The sequence below is a fragment of the Pantherophis guttatus genome, chromosome 2, assembly GCF_059756535.1.
Source record: "Pantherophis guttatus breed Tessera chromosome 2, ASM5975653v1, whole genome shotgun sequence".
Classification (NCBI taxonomy): Eukaryota; Metazoa; Chordata; class Lepidosauria; order Squamata; family Colubridae; genus Pantherophis; species Pantherophis guttatus.
This window is the reverse complement of record NC_142064.1, coordinates 234892251-234915312: the sequence shown is the minus strand read 5'-3', so window position 1 is coordinate 234915312 and position 23062 is coordinate 234892251. Positions and strand designations below refer to the sequence as shown.

Below are 23062 nucleotides of genomic sequence, written 5' to 3'. Positions count from 1 at the left end.
CTCCTCTCCAATATTTTGTATAAATTCCCTTGCCTTCTGGACAGCTCAATCAAAATCTCTGCTATTTAAAAGTATAAATCACATCTTTCAATTTTTCCAATTGAAATGGATTTTTTTCTTGCTTTAATTTCTCACTTAAAAAAGGATATTCTTTTGTCTTATAGGATTTTTTAAAAAGATCAATTATATATGTATTATCAGTCTTCAATAAGGCGGCTGTAAAGACTGTTGTTCACTTTTCTTCTTCCTGACATAATGTACTGAAACATTCCTTCTGGTGAGGATTCATGGTCAACTAGGCATCTCTGAAACAGTGGGAACACCACTGAAATAAAGATGGGTAGTCAGACAACAAATTTAGGCTGTCCATGAGAGAGTGAGAGAGAGAGAGGGAGGGAGGGAGGGAGGGAGGGAGGGAGGGGGAGAGAGAGAGAGAGAGAGAGAGAGAGAGAGAGAGAGAGAGAGATATTGCCCATTTGTACACTGGATAGCTGCCGCCTTTCGGTAGATTATAAGAGCTGAAGTTTTTGTGATTGGTTTGTAGGATGAATGAAAGTTGAGAAATTTCAAAAAATCTCACAATCACAATGCAACTGACATGGACATATGATTCAAATGAGCATCATTCTTAAACATTTTTCAGATATAATTTAATTTACAGTTAGAGAGAGATTTTCTGAGTAACAGGAAAAGATAATTCCACTTAATAAATTCTTTCAACATTCTTTCTGAATTAGGAAGGGCAAAAAAAGTTTAGCTGTTTAAATTGTAAGAACTTTTGGCAAAAAGATTATCAATAAATGGCCATAAGAAAATTTAATACGAATAAAAGGGATAGTAATTTTGAAAGCTTATTTCTTGGTGTAAGTGCTTTTGAGCAAACTTTTTTCATATAGATAACAGAACCTGTTTTTTGTTTATTTATTTATTTATTTTTATTTCATTAGATTTTTATACCACCCTTCTCCCACTGGACTCAGGACGGTGAACAGCCAAGAATAAAAACATCACATACAAAATTTAAAATTATTAAAAAGAGTTAAACAAATTTTGGGCCAATAAATTTAAAACACCCCAACTAAAATCAATTAACAATTAAAAATATCTAAGGGGGAGGGGGTTAAGCCAGTCCAGCTTGATGAAATAAAAAAGTTTTAAGGGCACGGCAAAAAGCATGGAGATTTGGGATCCTACATATCTCCGGGGGCAGGTCGTTCCAAAGGACAGGTGCTGCCACAGAGAAGGCCCTCCCCCTGGGGGTCACCAGCTGACTTTGTCTGGCTAACGGCACCCTGAGGAGTCCCTCTCTGTGGGAGCGTACTGGCCGGTGGGAGGCTATCGGTGGCAGAAGGGGGTCCCGTAAGTATCCAGGCCCTAAGCCATGGAGCGCTTTAAAGATGGTAACCAACACCTTGAAGTGCACCCGGAAGACCACTGGAGGCCAGTGCAGCTCCCGCAGGAGGGGTGTCACATGGGAGCACCCTATCGCTCCCATAATCCCCCGCACAGCCGCATTCTGTACCAGTTGGAGCCTCGGTGTGCTCCTCAAGGGGAGCCCCATGTAGAGAGCATTACAATAGTCCAGGCAGGAGGACTACTCCTCCTTACAGATGGTCACAGTGTAAGGAGTCCCGATCCAGAAAGGGACGCAACTGGCGAATCAGGTGGACCTGATAAAAAGCCCCCCTGGCCACGGCCGTCATATGCTCTTCTAAAGACAGCTGTGCATCCAGGAGGATGCCCAAGTTGCGACCCCTCTCCATGGGGGCCAGTAACTTGCCCCCAATAGCCAGCAATGGCACCAGCTGGCTATATCGGGACGCCAGAAGCCACAGCCACTCGGTCTTGGAAGGGTTGAGTCAGAGCCTGTTTCTCCCCATCCAGACCCACACGGCCTCTAGGCACCGGGGTATCACTTCAAGGGCATCATTGTGATTGCCTGGGGTGGGTGAGTATCATCAGCGTACTGATGGAACTCCACCCCAAAACCAGAGATGATCTCACCCAGCGGCTTCACATAAATGTTGAACAGGAGGGGTGAGAGGACCGACCCCTGGAACTTTCAGATTTGGATTTTCCCAAATGTGCCAATATGACATCTCTAATAAAATGGATCTTTGAGGACTTGCGAGCCTCGGAGTCTTCTTTAATTGGGGGTGTTACTTGGAACCCTGACACACTGCTCTAGAACAACTGCTTTGTTAAGCTTCTATATACATAAATAAATGAAAAGCCACTTATTTGTCTATAATTGTATATAAATGGCTTTTTGTGCAAAGGAAAAGGAAAATTCCCCTTTATTCATAGTACTTCATGGCCAAATATATATGGCATTTTGAACAACTATACATAAGTGGTATGATATTGATTTATTCCTGATTTCTTCCCTGTATAGTCTTAGCCACAGTATTCTTTGGTGGTTTTCTCATTCAATAATAATCACATACTTAGCTGTTCAAGGTCAGCTTAGATGTGAAAGAACAAATAACCCAATTTAATTATTTTATTTATTACTTAAATTTGCACACCACTCACCTCTGTTTAAACCTGATGTGTTTGGGAAGAAATAAAATGTACTGTATTTATTCATTTCCAATATCTATATGCTCCATGTATGTTCTTTATGCTCCACCTATTGGATGATCCATTAACTAATACGTGGCTATTTATATATGTTGATATGTGTATATACTAAATGTGTATGTGTATATACTAAAAACAAGGAAAATAAAATAAAACAAAATTTCTAACATTTTTAAGGGGATATACTGTATATATGACAGAGTGAAGAAGTGATGAGAGAAAGAGTGAGATTATATCAGATTGTATAAAAAAATAGTGTGGTATGCCTAGTTCATACCTCATCACCCTTCATATCCAAATACATGGACTCTTGATTATCACAGAGAAATCTTAGCATCTTTGAAAGGTCCATCTTTGCTGTCCTACCTCCTCTTTAGCTGAGTTAGTACCTAAACAATGCTATTCTGCATGGCCAAATTTGATAAGTGGGGTTGTAGAGGACCTTAAAATAAATCAATTCCTTTTATGTACAAAGACAATCAAAGCATAGCCTGATAAATATGACATCATGATAATAGCATGGTTCTTGGCAGGCATCTCTCCACAATTTTGAAGGAAGATACTAGGTGCTTGGCAACTCACCATCCGTATAAAAAGTGAACAGAGAAAGAAATTGCACCAAGTCATGCTTTTCAACATCAATTATGCCAAGGAAACCATTGAGTGGTTTACACTTTGCTCAGTGACAGCGGGATTTCAAAGTCAAACAAGGATCCTGCTGAAGGAGAAAATAAAAGTCCTGTTTACACATTCCAGTTATGCCAACAACACAATGAAAATGCAAATGTATAAAAAGGGCTATTACACAAATTTTAAGTCTGAATAGCCCTACAATATTATAGAGATGAAAATAGGGAAGCTGAAATAAATAAGAGTTTATGCACTTTCAACTGAGTGAACATTCAAAATTATTTTACGTAAATATAGAGGGAAGTATTGGATTGTATAATTATATTCTGGTGCATAATGGAAGACTGTTAGGAAGCTGAAGGCACTAACTACTAAGCTGTGCAATTGAGAGATCCTGTAACGTTTAATTTTCAATCTATTCCTGTAGCCAAAAGGAGGAGACATTGTTTGGAGTCTGGTGCTGATCATGACATTTGAAGTATACAGAAATGGCAAATGGGTGCAAAATGTGACAGCCAGGCTGCTAGCCAGTATAATAAGTCCAGCTTGTAATAATGAGAGATCTGCATTGGTTGCCAATGGCTTCCCATAGTTTAAGATGATGGTCTTTAAATCTATGATACACTTAGAGCTCTATTTTCCCCATTAGTCTTAGACCACATTCCTCCAATTCAGCATTATGATATGGCTCCTACAATTGTGAGCCAAGGGCTAAATGCACCACCACTTCTTTTTCCTTCCCAGTCCAAATGTCCTTGAGATCTTTCTCCATACTAAACATTGTTCATTTTGGAAAGGGATCAACAAGAACCAGTCAAGTTATTTTGCTGGCCCCAATGGCAGATAGTTAAAGATACATGCATACACACGTGCACATATGTACATACACACACAGAGTATTCTGTGTATGTGTATCTCTCTCTCTGTGTGTATGTGGTTGAGGGAGAATTCCTGATCTTTCAAGCTATGGAACTCGACAGATATAAAGAAAGGAGATTTGTTTTGGTTTTTTTTAAATTTAATTTTATTTAATTTAATTAATTCAATTTATATGCCGCCCCTCTCCGAAGACTCAGGGTGGCTCACAATACATTTAAAAAATCATTATAAAAAAAAACATTTAAAAATGAAAAATTAAAAACATTAAAAATTCATTCATGCCATTCATGACCGGATCTCGCCAGATCACAAGAGCGAGATCAACGGCCCCAGGCCTGCCGGAAAAGGTCTTCACCGCTTTTCGGAAGGCCAATAGGGTGGGGATGGTCTGGACCTCAGGAGGTAACTGGTTCCAGAGAGCTGGGGCAGCCACAGAGAAGGCCCTCCCCCGCGGGCCCACCAGTTGGCATTGTTTAGCTGACGGGACCCGGAAGAGACCAACTCTGTGGGATCTTACCGGTCGCTGGGAGCTATGCGGCAGAAGGCGTCTCGAAGATAACCTGGCCCTGAGCCATGTAGGTCTTTAAAGGTAATAATCAACACCTTGAATTGTGACCGGAGACCAATAGGGAGCCATTGCAGCTTGCGGAGAATTGGTGTAATATGGGTGTATCTAGGTGCACCCACGACAGCTCGCGCAGCTGCGTTCTGGACTAACTGTAGCCTCTGAACACTTTTCAAGGGTAGCCCCATGTAGAGCGTGTTGCAATAATCTAACCGTGAGGTGACAAGGGCATGAGTGACTGTGAGGAGAGCCTCCTGATCCAAGTAGGGTCACAATTGGTGCACTAGGCGAACCTGTGCAAAGATCCCCCTAGCCACAGCTGTCAGATGTTGCTCTTATCTTAGGTGTGAGTCTAGGAGGACACCCAAATTGCGAGCCTGTTCTGAGGGGGACAATTTCTCCCCCTCCCCCCTAGAACCAAGGATGGACAATCAACATAGTCTTTAGGAGGCAATACCCACAGCCACTCGGTCTTGTCTGGGTTAAGTTTTAAGTTTTAATAGAAGTATTCACAGTACAACCTTCATAAAATTTATTACTAGATTTTGTTTGCTTTCAACATTCTTCTTTTTTAAAAAATCACTCAACTTTTTGGTAATATGACACTTCAGTTTTAGCCTGTGTTCGTGGGCCAAATTTTCCTGATTAGCTTTCCCTGTCCAGTTCCTTCCCATTTCTGATCCCTTATTGTCTAATTATATTTTAATAAGTTATGTCTCTTCAATGTCCAGCTGGTCGGTGAGTCATTGCATTGCATTCCATTCCCAGCACTTTGACATTGAGATGTGTCTCTGGAAGGTATGATGAGTAGTTAGCCTTCCCCACTCCCGACCAACTCCCTTTCCCCGTAGTTCATGGAAAACTGGCAGCTAGCCAATGCGAAGCTCAAGCATATTATAGAAGTTGTGTTTGGGAGATTTTCAGCAAAGATGTAAAACAAGGTTTAATTTAAATCTTCATACATAGAGACTTTTCTTTTTCCTTTTCTTTCCATAAATATTTGTGTACAGTGATCCTTAATGACAGGCATAACACTCTGGAAGGTTTTTTTTAAAAAAAATTAAAACAAGGTAATGTGATTCATCCTTGGTATATCATTATTTGTTTTAATGCTGCTATTAACTCTTTATCTACAGTTAGAGGCTGTATTGAAAATTCAAGGAATTATAGAATGTCAATAAAGGCATACCCTGGAAAGTATTTGATTATTTTGATAAACCTTAGGACTGTAAAAGTGATACTGTATTTGTCTACTTATTTATTTACAAGTCATATTTACACATTTACTAGTTGGGTTTCAATACCAATACAACTTTGAAGTACAATATAACCATCAACCAAAAAACAGCAGACTGAAACAGAATTTAAAAGATTTAAATATTTAGGATAGGAAAGGAAAACATGATGTTAGGGGAAAGAACTCATGAGGATATTTTAGAATTAAGATAATTCTGTCTATCTGCTATAGCAACTTTGGGAAATTTTGTCAAGGTCAACTCTGAAGATAATCTCAGGATGGTAATTGCATGAGAATAGGGATTTGTGGGATTAATTATTTTCACATAATTGTTTTCAAGATAAAAGTAATTAGCAGACTTTAAAGCTTAACCAGATTTTAAAATGGAGATAGATTAGATGTTAGTGATATAAATAAATAATTTAATAAAATTAAATTCCATGAAGATGCTAAAGGACATCATTAGGTCTCTTAGTCCAACCCCTTTCATTTGTAAAGTAAAACCAAATCTATCATCTATATATTGGGAAGGAAGAATGTAAACATGATCAATTAAAAAAGTGTACATCACTGTTAGGGCAGGGGTCTGCAACCTTAAACACTCAAAGAGCCTTTTGGACCCGTTTCCCATAAAAAAGAAAACAGCGGGAGCCACAAAACCGTTCCCATGCCTGACTATTTCTCGAGCGGCCACAAAACTATCATATGTAGTTGAATTAAATGTTCTGTTTTCTTTTGAAGCTTTTCTTTTCTTGGATTTATCCATGGTTGGCCTACTGGGGGATTGAAAAGCTCAATAAATCACATACCGGGGGTGTTGCACATTGGTGATTGTGAGACATATTTTGACAGGGAGTTGCAGCAGAGAGGTGAAAGAGCCACATGCGGCTCCAGAGCCACAGGTTGCTGACCTCTGTGTTAGGGTCTCTGCTATGCCTGAAATTGCCACTGGATAGTCATCCAGAGAGAGAACATATGTCAAAATAGTTTTCCCTCAATAATTTTTGTTTTACCACCTGAATACAAATGATACAAGCAAAATCAGAACATGGCAGGTAACAATTAATAAAGAGAATGCCACGAACAGAAAAAGATTAACAAGTGCTATTTAGCTTCTTCTTGTGGTGCTTCTATTACAATAGGTATTCCTAAATTTCCTAAGGAGAAAATTGATCCCATTGATGTAGAACATGGTGATGCAATGGTTTTGCACTGCAATCCTCCCAAAGGCATCCCACCACTGCATATTTATTGGATGAATATTGGTAAGTGTCCGTCGTTTCCTCCTGACATCATTATGAATGGAATCTCTCTGCAAAAGTGTTTCTATAATTTGAATTTAATTAAAATTGCATGTGGTTGATAAATGGCATTTTCTGTGGTTAACAGAATGCAGCAATAAACTGAAAATTACAGATAATGAATTAGAAAATGTTAATGCTTAACTTAAAAAGCAGCTGCAAAGATTAATGCTGTTCATTAAAACACTTACTAATCTTACATCGTGGAAAAGGAAAATATAATGAATTATATTTGGATTTCTTTCCCTGAGTCGTGACATTTCTGTATGTATCCAGTCCTGTCTCGAAGCAAATGAGGTTCTCGGCTTGAGTGTTGATTTTCTCTGAAATTCCTAAGTGGACTTTTTCTAGCTCTTTTGCACTTTATTTTCAAATGGATTCATTTCCTCCCTTCTCCCTGAGAAATAATAAAAAAACCTAGCTTGTGAACATGAAAAAGATTTACTACAAATACTAAAACATTGTGGTAACAAGAATTGTGGTAAAATCAGAAAAGCCTTGATACAGAACCCTTTGACATAGGAATAAGAGTAGTGTGAAAGATGCTCATCTTAGTTGAACTTCCTAAAACCCTTATCTTATAAGTGGTCCATCCAGGTAAGGGAAGCTGTCCCTTCAAATAGGTGTAGCTATTTCAGACTCACTGGAGAAGAGCCTAATGCTGGGAAAGATTGAGGACAAAAGAAGAAGAGGACAAAAGGAGAATGAGGTAGCTGGATATAGTAGGCGTGAGCTTAATGGACTGCAGAGGATAGTAGAGGACAGGAAGACCTGGAGGAATGTTGTCCATGGGGTTGCGGTGGGTTGGACACGACTTCGCAACAGACAACAACAATTTCAATTAAATGGGTTTTGGGTGAGGAAGAAGGAGGAATCAGCATAAGGTGTTATTTGATAGAGCAGAAGAATCAGCACGCAGCAGAGGGATGAAGTCACCAAAGAAACCATGATAAAACAGGAGGAGCAAGGCCAGACCCCTACTGAATTCAGTGAGGTGACATTTATTTTATCCTTTAGAGAAGTTTGTGCTAAGAACTAGCAGCACGCCATCTGTCTCAAAACACTCCAAGTTTCTCTCCTCTCCAAGTTTTTCCCCCAAAACTTCCTCATTTTCAAACTGAAACATAGAATTAAATTGTGGAATTAAGTATATGGCTCCATTTAGCACATTGGGCTGGTTTATACATGAGATTAAATCATATAAAATGAGTTCGTCTACACAAATGTAAAGAAAAAAGAAAAAAAAGAGAAAGGATAGACACTTTTGAGTTATGTGCCATCCAAGCCTATCCTAAGTGACAGGATAAGTGACTTCTTGACAGCCATGACATGTAGGGTACAGGCCTGACTTGAATAATTCTTTTAACAAATGCACAATCAAAACGGTGCATTATTTTGCAAAAAAAAAAAAAATGCATTCTGTCACAGAAAAATGTATGCAATGTCAAACTTGCAATACATATGCAGTATATATTTCATGGTTGGGAAGAGGGTATCCAGGCAGTTTGTTCGACTTCTGATTTCTGCCCACTCTACATAGCATAGTGGAAAACTAGCAAATATGCTTTATATTCTTTCAAGTCACATGCATTATTAATACCCAAGAGCTATTTCCTTACCTGGGATCAAGGGTCAGATACTGAATTATTACCATTTTTTTTCCTTTTCAGACTTGCAGCATATCCCACAAGATGAAAGGGTCTCCATGGGCCTTAATGGGGATCTTTACTTTGCAAATGTGGATGAAAATGACAGCCGTAGTGATTACTGCTGCTTTGCTGCATTTCCAAAATTAAGAACTATTGTACAGAAAATGCCGATGACATTGACAGTTACACGTTGTAAGTCTGAGAAATTGGTTCTCTTCTTTCCTTCTTCGTTTCTTCCTCTATCTTCCATCTGCCCTAATGTCTGCTTCCAACCTTTGGTTCCTTTGGTAATTCTTACATGTGACATGGGTTGTTTTTTTTATCATCATTTTTTGCTGAAGAAATTTATGCAAATGTATTCAATTCCGTGCTGCTGTCTTAGTGATGACAGCTAGGCCCAGCTCATAAAACTGCTGCAGCTGCTAGCTTGCCAAAAGATTTCTCTTGTTTTGTTCTGAACCTCAAAACTATAAAAATCTAACCCTGATTGGGATGGAAATCAAATTCTTTTCAGAGCCACCAAATGATAATTTCCCTTTAATATAAATGGAAACTGAGAGTAATGTGTGCTTTCCTGTTGAACTAGCATGGGGTATATTTACTGGAGGCACTTGTCAGCAATATATTTTATTTTCTCTTGAATGGAAAAAAAAATCCCACCAAAATGAGAAGACAGAATGATTTGCAGGGATGTAGCTACTGAGCACCACTAGCAAATTTGAGGGACTGTCAGGGTTTTTTTGTTTTTGTTTTTGCCTCATAGCTTGCTTAATGTCAAGACTGCCTCTGTTCATTTTCTAGGAAAGAAAATCCTTGTCTCCATAGATTTAAAGAAAAGTACTTTTATTAGGAACAAACCAATAGACAGTTTCAAGTAAGCTATGAGGCCAAAAAAAATGCAAACATAGCTTCAAACACAGTATACAGCCCAACCCTCTTGTAGCTAGGCAAGCGCATACCAGAGCCAAAGGACTTGGCCTTGAAAATAATAGCAGTTGCAAAGCTGCAATGTAAGCTTTTCCCTATTCCCTCCCCTTTTATTCTATGGCAGCAAGCAACAGGCTGGCTGACAGGGACTTCATTTGCACCTTCCTTCTTTTTCCTTCTTGATTGTAACATATAAATTGATTGGTCTCCTCCTCCTTATGTAATTATTATAGGACAAATACCACCTAAGTTCCTTTCTGAATGATTTTTCATTTGATTAATCACCTTGGGAGGATTGTTAAAGTAATGTCAAATTTTGGTGACCGCCTGAATCTCCCTTGCTTCCCCCCCACCCCCCCAAATATGGAATTAGTTTGTTATTACCTTCTGGGATTATTTTTTTCACTGGATTTTTTTTTTAAAAAAATTCCTTGTCGAGTCCATAACTGGGATTTCCTGATGATACATCATCTGAGCAGTAACCAAGTTTTTCTGCTTATCTTCTATGAGCTCAGTGAAGTTTAGCTAGGAGCTACTACCTGTGACTGAGAAACTGTCAGAGTATGCTTTATGTTGCTGAAAAAGACATCGATTATGCCTGGTGTCTTGCCAAATTGGACTCTGTAGTAACATAATATTGCCTTGGGTGGCAGTTTTAATATTACTACTATGATACCAGCTAGTTTCTTAGATGGTTCATGTCAGATGACCCATATAATCCACAAATGTTCTTAAGATACTGCCTCACTACATCCTTCAACATCTTATTTATTGCCAAAGCCACACATGAACTTTGCTCACAACCGAGCAAATGTTATATAAATGTTGTATAACCATATTTGAACAATATAATGGGGTAAGATTTTTTGACATGAAACAACTTCTAACTAAACAGAAGAAACTTAAACTTATTATTTCTGGGTGTTTTTGTTGTTGTTGTTGTTGTTGTTGTTGTTTCGTTTTTTGCATTTACAATTCTTCCTATCCACACATGTTTAGATTTAGCCCAGCTCAACTAAATGGAGTTTTCATCTTAATAATCATCTATAGGATTGTACAAAATGTTGACATATACATAAAATATTGAAAAGACTAAGCCACTGTGTGAAAATAAATATGTTCTCCACTTATCTCAAGAAAGATAGCATTAAATTATTTCCCTTGTAATTATTTTTAATGTAGAATAAAATTCATTTTTCCCACAGGAAAAATTCACCTAAGTCAGAAATAATCTTTTTCATTTTATTATAATACATTATAATACATTATCTTATCATTGTCAGCCTTGTTTCTTCTACCCATTACGATTGGAAAAAAATCTAAAAAATAAGGAGACATAGTTTGTTCAACACATCTGTATGTCACTGCAATAGAAAAAGTATTGAGTAATTCACATAGGACAAAAACTTATACAAAACAATCCACATAGAAAAACAATAGCATATAGCAATAACTTAGATTTATATCACACTTCATAGTGCTTTACAGCCCTCTCTAAGCAGTTTTTCAGAGTTAGCATATGCCCCCCCCCCCAAACAATCTGGATCCTCATTTTACCAATCTCGGAAGGATGAAGGATGAGTCAACCTGGAGCCAGTGAGAATTGAACTGCTGACAGTCAGTAGAATTAGCCTGCAATACTTCATTCTAACCACTGCACCACCACGGCTCTTCAAAATAAAACAATTCTATGTTATTAGAAAGAAAATAAAGTATGGAAGCATGAAACCAAAACACAATAAAAGCATCATCACCAAAAGCAAAACAAATTTAACATTAGCATCTCACCAATTAACTGGAGCTTCAATTTTTGCTGTCCCACTACTGATTCCTATGTTGTCATAGGCAAACTGCCAAATGATAGTATCCTTATATACTAAGTGCAAGGCATGTTATAGAAGGGAATTGGGGAATTCCCCTGGCATTGTTCTCCTTGCCTCCCTTCAAACAATAGTAGGTCCTGAAGAACCTACTACTTTGTCTCAGGGGTGAAATTCACTTACCTTCACTACTGGTTCGCAAATGGGAGTGTGCGCGCCTCCTCCACGCATGCGCAGAGCCTTCTGCACATGAGCAGAGGGTAAAAAATGGGACGTAATGACTTCCCGTGGGTGGGCGGAGCTTCCTGCCACTGGTGCTACCGGTTTGCCCGAGCTGGATAGAACTGACTGAATTTCACCATTGCTTTGTCTCCTTAAAATGGATTGGAAGAGGAGAGGTGAGGTGAGATTTTTATTTATTTATTTAATTAAATTTGTATACCGCCCTACTCCCGAAGGACTCAGGGCGGTGAACAGCCATAAAATAAAATATATAGATACAAAATTTAAGATAGAGATAAAACCAATTAAATAGATTTGGCTGAACCATTTTAAAACCCCAATAATTTAAAACCAAATTTAAAATTCCCATTTAAAAGAGGAAAATTTAGGTCAGGCCAGCTTGATGAAATAGGAACGTCTTAAGCGCGTGACGGAAGGTACGCAGATTCAGGATCCTCCGTATCTCCGGGGGGAGCTCGTTCCAGATCGTAGGTGCCCCCACAGAGAAGGCTCTCCCCCTGGGGGCCGTCAGTCAACATTGTTTGGCCGATGGCACCCAGAGGAGCCCCTCTCTATGGGAGCATACTGGTCGGTGGGAGGCTTTTGGTGGTAGCAGGCGGTCCCGCAAATAACCAGGTCCTAAGCCATGGAGCGCTCTGAAGGTGATAACCAAAACCTTGAAGCGCACTCGGAAGACCACCGGGAGCCAGTGCAGCTCACGCAGGAGAGGTGTTACATGGGAGCGCCACGTCGCTCCCATCACCACCCACGCGGCCGCACTCTGCGCCAGTTGGAGCCTCCGAGTGCTCCTCAGGAGGAGCCCCATGTAGAGAGCATTACAATAGTCCAGATGGGAGGTGATGAGGGCATGAGTGACCGTGCGTAACGAGTCCCGATCCAGAAAGGGACGTAACTGGTGGATCAGGCAAACCTGATGAAAAATCCTCCCGGTCATGGCCGTCAAGTGCTCTTCTAAAGACAGCCGTGAATCCAGGAGGACACCCAAGTTGCGAACCCTCTCTGTGGGGGCCAATGATTCACCCCCACTAGTCAGCGATGGCACCAGCTGACTATATCGGGACGTTGGAAACCACAGCCACTCGATCTTGGATGGGTTGAGCCTGAGCCTGTTTCTCCCCATCCAGATCCATACGGCCTCCAGGCACCGGGACATCACTTCAAGGGCATCGTTGGGGTGGAGATGTACAGCTGGGTGTCGTCAGCCTACTGATGGTACTCCACCCTGAAACCATGATCTTGCCCAGCGGCTTTACATAAATGTTGAACAAAAGGGGCGAGAGGACCGATCCTTGTGGCACCTCACATATAAGGGGCCTCGGGGTCGACCTCTGCCCCCCTGTCAACACAGACTGCGACCGGTCGGAGAGAAAGGAGGAAAACCACCGTAGTACGGTGCCTCCCACCCCCAACTCTTCCAACCGGTGCAGCATGATACCATGGTTGATGGTATCAAAAGCTGCTGAGAGATCTAATAGGACCAGGACAGAGGAACAACCTCGGTGCCGAGCCCTCCAGAGATGATCCACCAATGCGACCAATGCCATTTCCATGCTGTACCCAGGCCTGAAGCCCGACTGGAATGGATCTAGATACGTCGCTTCATCCAGGTACTGGGGGAGCTGTCGCGCAGCCACACTCTCAACAACCTTCGCAACAAAGCGAAGGTTGGAGACTGGATGATAATTAGCCAATATTGCCAGGTCCAGGGAAGGCTTCTTGAGGAGAGGTCTCACCACCGCCTCTTTCAAGGCGGCGGGAAAGACACCCTCGCTCAATGAAGCATTTATAATCCCCTGGAGCCAGCCTCGCGTCACCTCCTGGGAAGCCAGCACTAACCAGGAGGGGCACGGGTCCAACAAACATGTGGTCGCGTTCAGTCTACCCAGAATCTTGTCCATGTCCTCAGGGGTCACAGGATCAAACTCATCCCAGATAACAATGTCAGGACCTGCCTCCGTCAATCCCGCTGGATTTACCCAGTTGGAGTCCAGATCTTCCCGAATCTGAGTGATTTTGTCATACAGATACTGAACAAAATCCTCGGCTCTTCCCTCCAAGGGGTCCTCCCTCGCTTCCTGGTGGAGCAGGGAGTGGGTCACCCTAAACAGGGCAGCTGGGCGGTTATCTGATGATGCAATAAGAGCAGTGAAATGAGTGCATTTCGCTGCTTTTATCGCCACTAGGTAATTCTTAATATGAGATCTTACCAGTGTCCGGTCAGATTCAGTATGACTGGCCCTCCAACTACTCTCTAGGTGTCTTTTCTGGTGCTTCATCTCCCTCAGCTCCTCAGTAAACCAAGGAGCCAGGTGAGATCAGCGCCGGGTCAGAGGCCGGGTCAGATGTGATAGATGGCCAGACTGAAGGTTCATCACAAGCTTGTAGAATTGTTTTTCTTGCCTGGGCCAAAGGAGCCCACCTAATAATAGCAATAGCATTCAGGTGTACATATTGCCCATTGCCTATGACAACATAAGTAGTGATAAGTAGTGGAGCAGCAGCAATAATTGAAGCTCTGGTTAACGCATTGTGAGATGCATATGTTAAATTTGTGATTTTTGGTGATGATGGTTTTATTGTGATTTGGTTTCACAAGAGTCTTCCGAGAGTGGAACAGGCTTTAAGTATTGATCAATCAATCAATACAATCTTCTGCCTGCTGAAGGATTGACGGAAAGGACCATGATGGAAAAGCATTTTAAAATATTAGCTAAATATGAGATCTTTTGGTATTTATGTCATTTGTACTTGTGTTCATTATCACTATGCATGCTTGCATTGCATCTTCAGCAATTATGGAATTTGTTTTAGGTCAGAATAATACGATCTCAGTCCAGGAGATCAACAGAATAATCTAGTTGTATTCAAACAGCATTCCTCCCCATTCCATTTTTACAGAGGAGGATAATTTTAACAATTTCAGTTTCATGAGGCATGGGTAGAACAATGAAGTTTACCTTGCAAATGGGTCTGCGTCAGCATAATCTGAATTCTTTACTCAGTCTGATTATATCCATCATTTATTTGATAAATTTCATCACCATTCATGTTTCCATTTGGTCTCCATTTCTGTCTGTTGCAGTAAAATATACTAATGATTCCAGTTCATCTAATGCGGCTAAGGGTAAGTTGTTACTGTTTAATCTCAGTTTAGATTAACATGAATAAAATATCCTACTTAAAATATATGGCATTTTACACATAGACATGCAAATGACAGGATGTGTATGCGTGTGCACGTGTGTGTGTGTGTCAGTTTCCATCCAGATAGATGAAAAGAGTAATTTGCTACTATGATTACCCAATAAAACAGCAATAGAAAACTCCAAATTTTGGATCTAGTCCAACCTGCCAAGATTCCCCATTTAGCCCACCTTTCTCCAATAAAATGGATTAATGATTGGGTGCCACCAAGTTGTTTTGAATTCCTAATGACCACATAGATTTCCTCCAAAATCTTTAACAAGAAACTTAAGCCAAAAGATACTATTGAGTTTTCCCAATCACTTCCTGCTTATAATTTCCATGTTTCTTCCATGTTCATAGGGGAAAACAATTTAATATCTTTTGGGGAAGTGGAACCATAATTATGCTAGCTAATTGGAAAGATGAAAAATATAACTTTTCTTCTTCCTAAAGCCTCTATCTTAATCTTTAGTAGGCCAGATGACACTGAGGGGTAGAGTCTCAGGAAGAGGAAGTCCTTTCTTCTCCACTATCCCCAAACCCTGAAAATTATCCAATATTTCTTCCTCCTTGTAGCCTCCCCATCCAGTAGTCGGTTGCAAAACCCCTCGCTACCAATTCACTCGTGAGTGCTCGCACGCTCGCACAAAGCTTCTGTGCATGTGCAGAAGCTTCTGCGCATGCTCAGAAGCATCTGGCATGGGTGGGCAGAGCCTCCCACCACCACCGCTACTGCTTCGCTGATCCGGGTAGAACCAGTAGCAACCCACCACTGTCCCCATCATAGGAGTTTATTTAAATGTTGCCATTTCATCTCACTTTCAAAGCTTGTACCTTGTAATTTGGAGCCCACAAATTTTACAATTAATTCTAATTGTACTATTCCTACAATGCCAAAAATATGCTGCACTCATACATTTTGTCCACAAATTGCAATTAATGTACCACATTCTATTGTATAGTGTTTTTTTGCAAATTTTAGAAGTACATTCTAAAGCAGATGAAAAAATTGGCCTAGCAGGAAAGAATATTTCATTATAATATGTAGAGCATATGTGAATGAATTAGCACTGATATTTTTATTGACCATGACTGATTGAATAAGGAAGAGTTGAATCCATCTTATTTTGAGAGTTCTGAAATTACTTTTCTCCCTTTTAGCAAATTTAATCAAAGAAAGAAAACCCAAGCTACTTATCCCTGAATCTTCTGGTTCTAGTTCAGAAGTGACATTTATGAAAGGAATGGATCTTTTTCTGGAATGCATTGCTGAAGGACTGTGAGTATTTGTATTTTAGAACTGACTTTGAAAAATAACAGCGAATTAGTCCTCATCTTATAACAAATCATTGACTGTTCAAAGTTACAACAGCACTGGAAAAAATGGGATATGGCCATTGTGTCAACCCTATGATCACATGATCAAAATTCAGCTGGTTGGCAACCGATTCATATGTATGATGGTTCATAAATATGTGGGGTCTTGTGATCACCTTTTGCACTCTTCTGACAAGCAAAGTCTCACTTAGCAACATAAATTTTGATCTCAATTGTGGTTGAGGACTATCTGTAATTACAACAAGGAAGCAAAAGTAATTGATTTTTTTTTTTAAAGTTAGATGCCTAAAGTTACAGGAAGATATTGTAAATATTTGGGCTTTGTCCTATAATCAGCCCTATTATATGTTTTAGGAACTTGGAACTGTTAGTAACCTGACCCTTGGCACGCTGCCATCCCAACAGATGGACACAAGAATAAGCTGACATGATTCTGCTCTGCTTGTGCCATACACAGTGTTGGCAATAGCAAGGCCAGCTGGAAATGCTAAGCTAGCAGCCTGGCCTTAACGTCTCTCTTTCTTGTTATGAGAGTTCACAGTAATTTTGCAAAACACAAAGTTCCTTTTATATTTAATTGTCTGGAGAATTCATGCTGTCTAAGAAGACAAAGAATTGATTATTGCCCTTGCAGCAAAATCTTTAACCCCGTTTATCATTATAAAGCCATTGTGGATTGGGTGAAATAAGCTCAACTTCTCAGTGGCATTCTAGACTATTTTTAATCTATAGTAGCCGTTAGATAGTGTTGTATATATTTTTACTTACTTTGCAGAGTACACAATATAGTTTCCAGAAAAGACAAATCCCATAGGTTTTTGCAAGAGAATAGGCAGATGATTACCGTATTTTTCAGAGTATAAGACGCACCGGAGTATAAGACGCACCTTAGATTTTGTGGAGGAAAATAAGAAAAAGCTGATTGCCATGTTGATCAGCCTCCCAGAATACCGCAATCAGCTCTTCTCAGAGGTGAATTTTAGCAACAGGTTCCTTGGTTGTGAGCTCTGTGCCTTGTTTCTTTTTTTGCTTTTTTTCCTGCTTCTGAAAGCCTCCGAAACAGAGCTTCAGGAAAAAAAAAAAAAACCCTCTGAAGCTCTGTTTGGGGGCTTTTTTTTCTGAATCTCTGTTTGGGGGCTTCTTTTCTGAAGTTCTGTTTGGGGGCTTCTTTTCTGAAGCTTCTTTTCTGATGCTTTTTTCAGCCTCTGAAACCTCTGTTTGAGAAGCTGGGCAGGGCTGCATTCGGAGTATAAGATGCATCCAGATATTCACCCTCTTTTTTTTTGAGAAAAAGGTGCGTCTTATACTCCAAAAAATATGGTATATGGCTGGTGATTTACTTAGTGTGATAGCCAAACTGAGTCAGTTGGCTTAGAATACAAACATGTTACCATTAAGCTATCAGCGTGATTCAGAATTCAGATACATATTCATAAAGGGATCTTTAAACATTGGTCCATTTTACTGAACTGAATCCAGTTACCACATATACAACAGTTTCTTCCATTAGTTTTTCTTCTTCTTCTTAATATACATAAATCCAAGTGTTTCAGTTATTTCCTCAGAGGAGAGCAAAGATAGCAGATTTTAATTATTTAGCTGGGCAAAATGAGTAATTCTATTCAAAATGCAAAATGAAAACTACAGTAGAAATTAAATGATGCCTCCAATCAACTGTAACTGTGCATATTTGTTATCTCAGGCTTTGCTGTTCCTGAGATCGTGGAAAATAGGAACCAAATTTTGCTGGGCGACCTGCTTTAGCTAAAGGGGAGGGGAGATGAGAGAAGATTTAAAAATGAGTATATAGCAATGAAAAGATTGCTGAAAGGCATATTGGCGGCAGCAGGGGTGGGGAATGGCATCTCAGATAATTAGTGGAGCTTGATTCCTTAACTTAAGCAGAGTTTGCAAATAAAAGGAAAAGGAAAACCACAGCAGGAAAGAGGGGGAGAAAGAGTCAAGTACACTCTATATTTGGTATTTATTTATTTGTTTGTTTATCAATTTTTAAAACCACCCATCTCCGTCACAGAGCCTTTGTACAACCTGCCTTGTACCGTTCTCAAGAGAACATTCCCCTCAGTTTTATCTTGAAGAACAAAAGAAGACATAGGGGCTTCACATTTTAGTACTCTTCTCTGCTTGTCCTTTTCTTTGTGGCAGCCATTTTCTCTTAAGTAGAGTGGAAATTTTTGTTGAAAGCAACACCAGTAACTTTCTGCATTTCCAATATACTTCATTTCTGGTGGTGATTTAAGATTATCTTTTTTAAAAAAGACCGCCATTACTCAACTAAACCCAAGAGGGTACAGTAGTTTGCACTAAAAATGCTGCAACTATCTCTGTGGCCCTCAAGTCTGACAGTGTAGAGTTGGACAACAGACCCTGTGGCCCCCAACTCTATGGTTTGACAGTGCAGTTGGACAGTTGGCCTTGTGTCCCTTAATTCTATGGTTTGCAGTGCAGTAAGGACGACATTTTCTTCTTTTAACAAGCTAGCAGAATCCAAATCTTTGCATGCCTAAATACACATGTGTGTTGCACACAGATTCAGTTTATCTCTGATACCCCATGTTCTTCATGACACAAGAGGTGAGCTGACTGTGTTTATTATGATTAGCTTGGAATCAGCAAAACCTTAGCATATTGCAAAGAACATTACTTTCTATAACATGGGTAGATTCAATACCCATTGAATCAAAGATAACACTGTTTTCATAAAGCATATTTCTTGATTCCTAATATTCAGCCTTTTTGCCTTTTACTATCCTTTTCCAAAATCAGATTAGAGAAAAATTCTTTTTAAAATCCAAATCTTTGTGTAAATTCCGTATACAACAGAGAAAGAGATACTCTGCAATGCAAATTTAAAATAATGATCTGTTGTTGACTTACAGGTGGCAAATATGGAATTTTCAAATTTCAAATATGAAAGAGAAGAAAAACTAAAATAAGGCAGAAAACAGAATTTTTACTTAATGAAAAGATTTATATGGCCACTCATTTTAAGCAGCATCAATCTATATAAGCATTAGTTGGAATCTACAGTACATAACATAGAATTCTTGAATGTGGGGTAAAGACCCATGTTACTTTTTAACATAAATATTTTCTTTCTTTTTTTTAATTCATCCTAGTCCAACACCCCATTTAACATGGAGAAGGATTGACAGAGGCAGCATTTTCAGAGGAGTCACTGAGAACTTTGGAAAAGTTTTGAAGATAGAACAAGTTACTAGAGATGATGAAGGAACCTATGAATGTGTAGCCTCAAATGATTTAGGAGAAACAAAGCATGAGTTCAAAGTTGGTGTTGAAGGTAGGTTCAATGATCCCATAAATGTCTGTATTAGGAAAATGTATGTATGTATGTATGTATGTATGTATGTATGTATGTATGTATGTATGTGTCTGTCTGTCTGTCTGTCTATCTATCTATCTATCTATCATCTATCTATTTATCCATCCATCCATCCATCCATCCATCCACCCATCCACCCATCCATCCATCTTTTGCATTGGCTCTTCAGGCCTGCCACTATCTATCTATCTATCTATCTATCTATCTATCTATCTATCTATCTATCTATCTATCTATCTATAGATTATATATAATCTTTTGAGATAGATATATAATTCTTATTCATATCCAAATCCCACCTGGTGCTGACTTTGTAACCTGGCATTCCATACTTTTAAGTAGTTTTCTTACCTAATAAATAGTATTCTTGCTTTTCAAAAGAATGTTAAGAATCAGATAAAACATTTATTTAAAAGCCTGATGGCTTAATATGACAAGATTTTTAACATGATTGTAAACTATAAGCATTTAAGACTGTTTTGAGTAGAATATATACAGTATAAGAGAATTAAATATTAGAAAATTATTTGTAATTGTTCATTTCTACCAGTGGTGGGTTGCTACCGGTTTGCTGTGGATCGGGCAAACTGGTAGCGGCGGTGGTGGGAGGCTCTGCCCATCCACCCGGATGCTTCTGCGCATGTGCAGAACTGTTGCGCATGCCCACGAGCGAAATGGTAGTAGGTTTTGAAACCTGACCCTGTGTCAAGTTTCCAAAAGATGCCCTAATTAATTCATGAGCCATGATCCAAACTTCAAAGGAAATATAGTCATTTATTAGGAGCAACATTCCGGCAATACTCGGATGCAGTTAGGACTGATCCTACGTAGATTTACGTTCCCCTATGACCCTGTCTCTCCCCTCCTCTCTGGCCATGTCATAAATCACATTCTCCAATTAACCACTTTGGCTGGCTGTGAAACCTAACACCCTCCTTCTGATTGCGGTCAGAAAGAATGTATGGAATTCACTTCAGTTCTCCCTCCCTCCTGCTCATGGCAATTTGAAAGCTTTTCAAGTTGACAATCCTGATTTCTACTGTTATATGAATATTTTTTTTACTCCTTACACAATTTTTGATAAAAAATATAATTTAATATATTTAATATAACCATATGGTTATTTCAGTTTATCTAATATTTAAGATTTTTTTTTTTACAGAAAACTATTCTGAAAGCTAACAAATTAAAATCTTATGAAATAAGATTTCATAATATTGATCAGTATATATGATGTATATATGATGTATATTGATCAGTATACATCAAATCAAATCTTAATTAAAGTCAAAGACCAACATAATGATCAGTACAGCGTATTTGATTCTTGGCTAAAATCAATCATTTTTTTCCACACATATATCGTTTCTATGGAACAAATCATGCACAACTTATATGTTAAATTACTGCTGTCTCAACTGAAACAAATCATGTTGGCTGTGAAAGTTTTCTCCTCACATCAATTGTTTTGCACACAAATATTTGTTGGGGGGAAACATATGTGCTCTTGCCATATGTTCTGATGCAAAATCAATGATTATGTCTATTCTCCACACATGACTTATTTTAAAAGATCATGGGAAATAGAACTTTGTGAGTTCAAAATAGTTATTAAATATCTATAGTTTCCTCAACTGCAATCAACAAAGGAAGCTGTTATAAAATTTGTTGTGGATATGCAACATCATTACCAAGGAATTTCAAAGGTGACATGTGAATGAACATGCATAGATTTACATTTTGGATATAATGAAATTGAAATAAATAATTCTAATGAAGAGCTCTTTGTGCTAAAATCATTACAAATTTATGCCTAAAAACCTCACAAATATATTGCATCTTTGTTTTTTCACTCCTCTTTTCCTGTGACAAGTTGAACTATACTGAAATTTTCTTGTACAGCTTTTTAACCATTCAATTTTTTTTCCTTTCCCCTAAAAAGAAGAAAAATGCTTATAATAATGTCCAGGATTGTGGCTTGTATTACAGTTGAAGACATGTAACTATTTCAATACACTGATTTCACTAGAGAGCTTCATGAAACTTTCCATGAAACTTTTTCTGATCAGACATCATAAAGCCATGCCAGATAGGCTTGCAAAAGTGAGAATGAAGTTAGGGGAACTTGGAAATACATGATCTCTTGTCTTGTTATATGTATATGGGGAAAGAAAACTGTTAGGAAAGCCAGATAGATTTTGATACAGTATTGCATTGCTTTATTAAATAGAATAATTTATGATGGTCTGTGATCCATCATGTTTTATTTTTAAATTCCTCATCTTCTTACTTTAGTTTTTTTTTTTCCTGGTGATTCTTTTCTTATAAGGTTAATTCTTTAGAAATGGCCTAGTATTAACTTAAATATATACAGTAGTGGCCAAAATTGTGGAAACCTTTTGGGAAAAGTGTATTTTTTAAAAATAGCTAATCACACCCCCTTTTTTTGGAGTAGTACCGTAAAATTATATATCAATGGAAAGATAATTTAATCAAGAATGTAATGCAATAACTTTTATGAAGGATTTGCTATTAGAATACCTGTTACACTATAAAGAAGAAAAGTGAAACATGTAGAAAAAAATGAAATATACAAAAATTATCACATCAGTTAATACTTAGTTGGCATGAATACTTTAGCATGAATTATGGCCTTATAATGTCTTCTTATGGAGTGAACCAAATCTTTTAGTTCTGCAGCTGTTATAATGTGAAACCAAGATTGAATGATTGCTTCTATTAACTGGGTTTTATTGCTGGGTCGCTTCTGACTAACAAGTTTCTTTAGTCAGCTCCATAGATTTTCAATTGGCTATTCCCAGGCCATTCCAGCAGTGGAATATGATTATCTTGAAACTCCCAAAAAAGTGGTGTTATTAGCCATCAAACCTCAAAAATACACTTTTCCCAAAAGGATTCCACTACTGTATTGTAGGATTTTTAAATTCTAATTCTTTCCTTCTTCAATGACCAAACACTGTTTACACATTAATCAAGAAAGCCTTGGCTTCCCCCAATGTTACATTCAATATAATGGACTACTGGGATAATAAGCGTCTAATGAAGCTGAACATCTGTTAAACATGAATGGGACTCTATGTATGCATATTTTACATAATTCTATATGTGCAAAATGATAAATCGGACATATTTTCATTTATTTATTAAACTTCTATATGGCCCATCTCACATAAGTAACTCTGGGCTGTTATGCCCGAACAGACGGTTATGAATAGACAGTTGTCAGTCACATTTAAAATATATTATACAAGGTTCATTAAATAATTGACTCAGCCTTCCATCTTTTCTAAGGTAGGTAAATTGAGGACCCAGTTTGTGG

At 38.6% G+C, this 23062-nt stretch overlaps 1 protein-coding gene across 13 annotated transcripts in view; it reads left to right on the top strand.

The window, feature by feature from the left end:
- The window catches only part of CHL1 (cell adhesion molecule L1 like), a 207024-nt gene that overhangs the window by 124205 nt on the left and 59757 nt on the right, over nucleotides 1–23062 (top strand). For 12 of the 13 annotated variants that reach the window (XM_087887919.1, XM_087887924.1, XM_034440548.3 and 9 more), the window contains 5 exons: nucleotides 7037–7159; nucleotides 8866–9036; nucleotides 14917–14958; nucleotides 16182–16299; nucleotides 19499–19680. In XM_087887919.1, coding sequence (XP_087744045.1) covers nucleotides 7037–7159; nucleotides 8866–9036; nucleotides 14917–14958; nucleotides 16182–16299; nucleotides 19499–19680 — 636 coding nt within the window. The remainder of the gene's footprint in view (nucleotides 1–7036; nucleotides 7160–8865; nucleotides 9037–14916; nucleotides 14959–16181; nucleotides 16300–19498; nucleotides 19681–23062) is intronic. The other variant, XM_060684176.2, reaches the window with a different exon arrangement.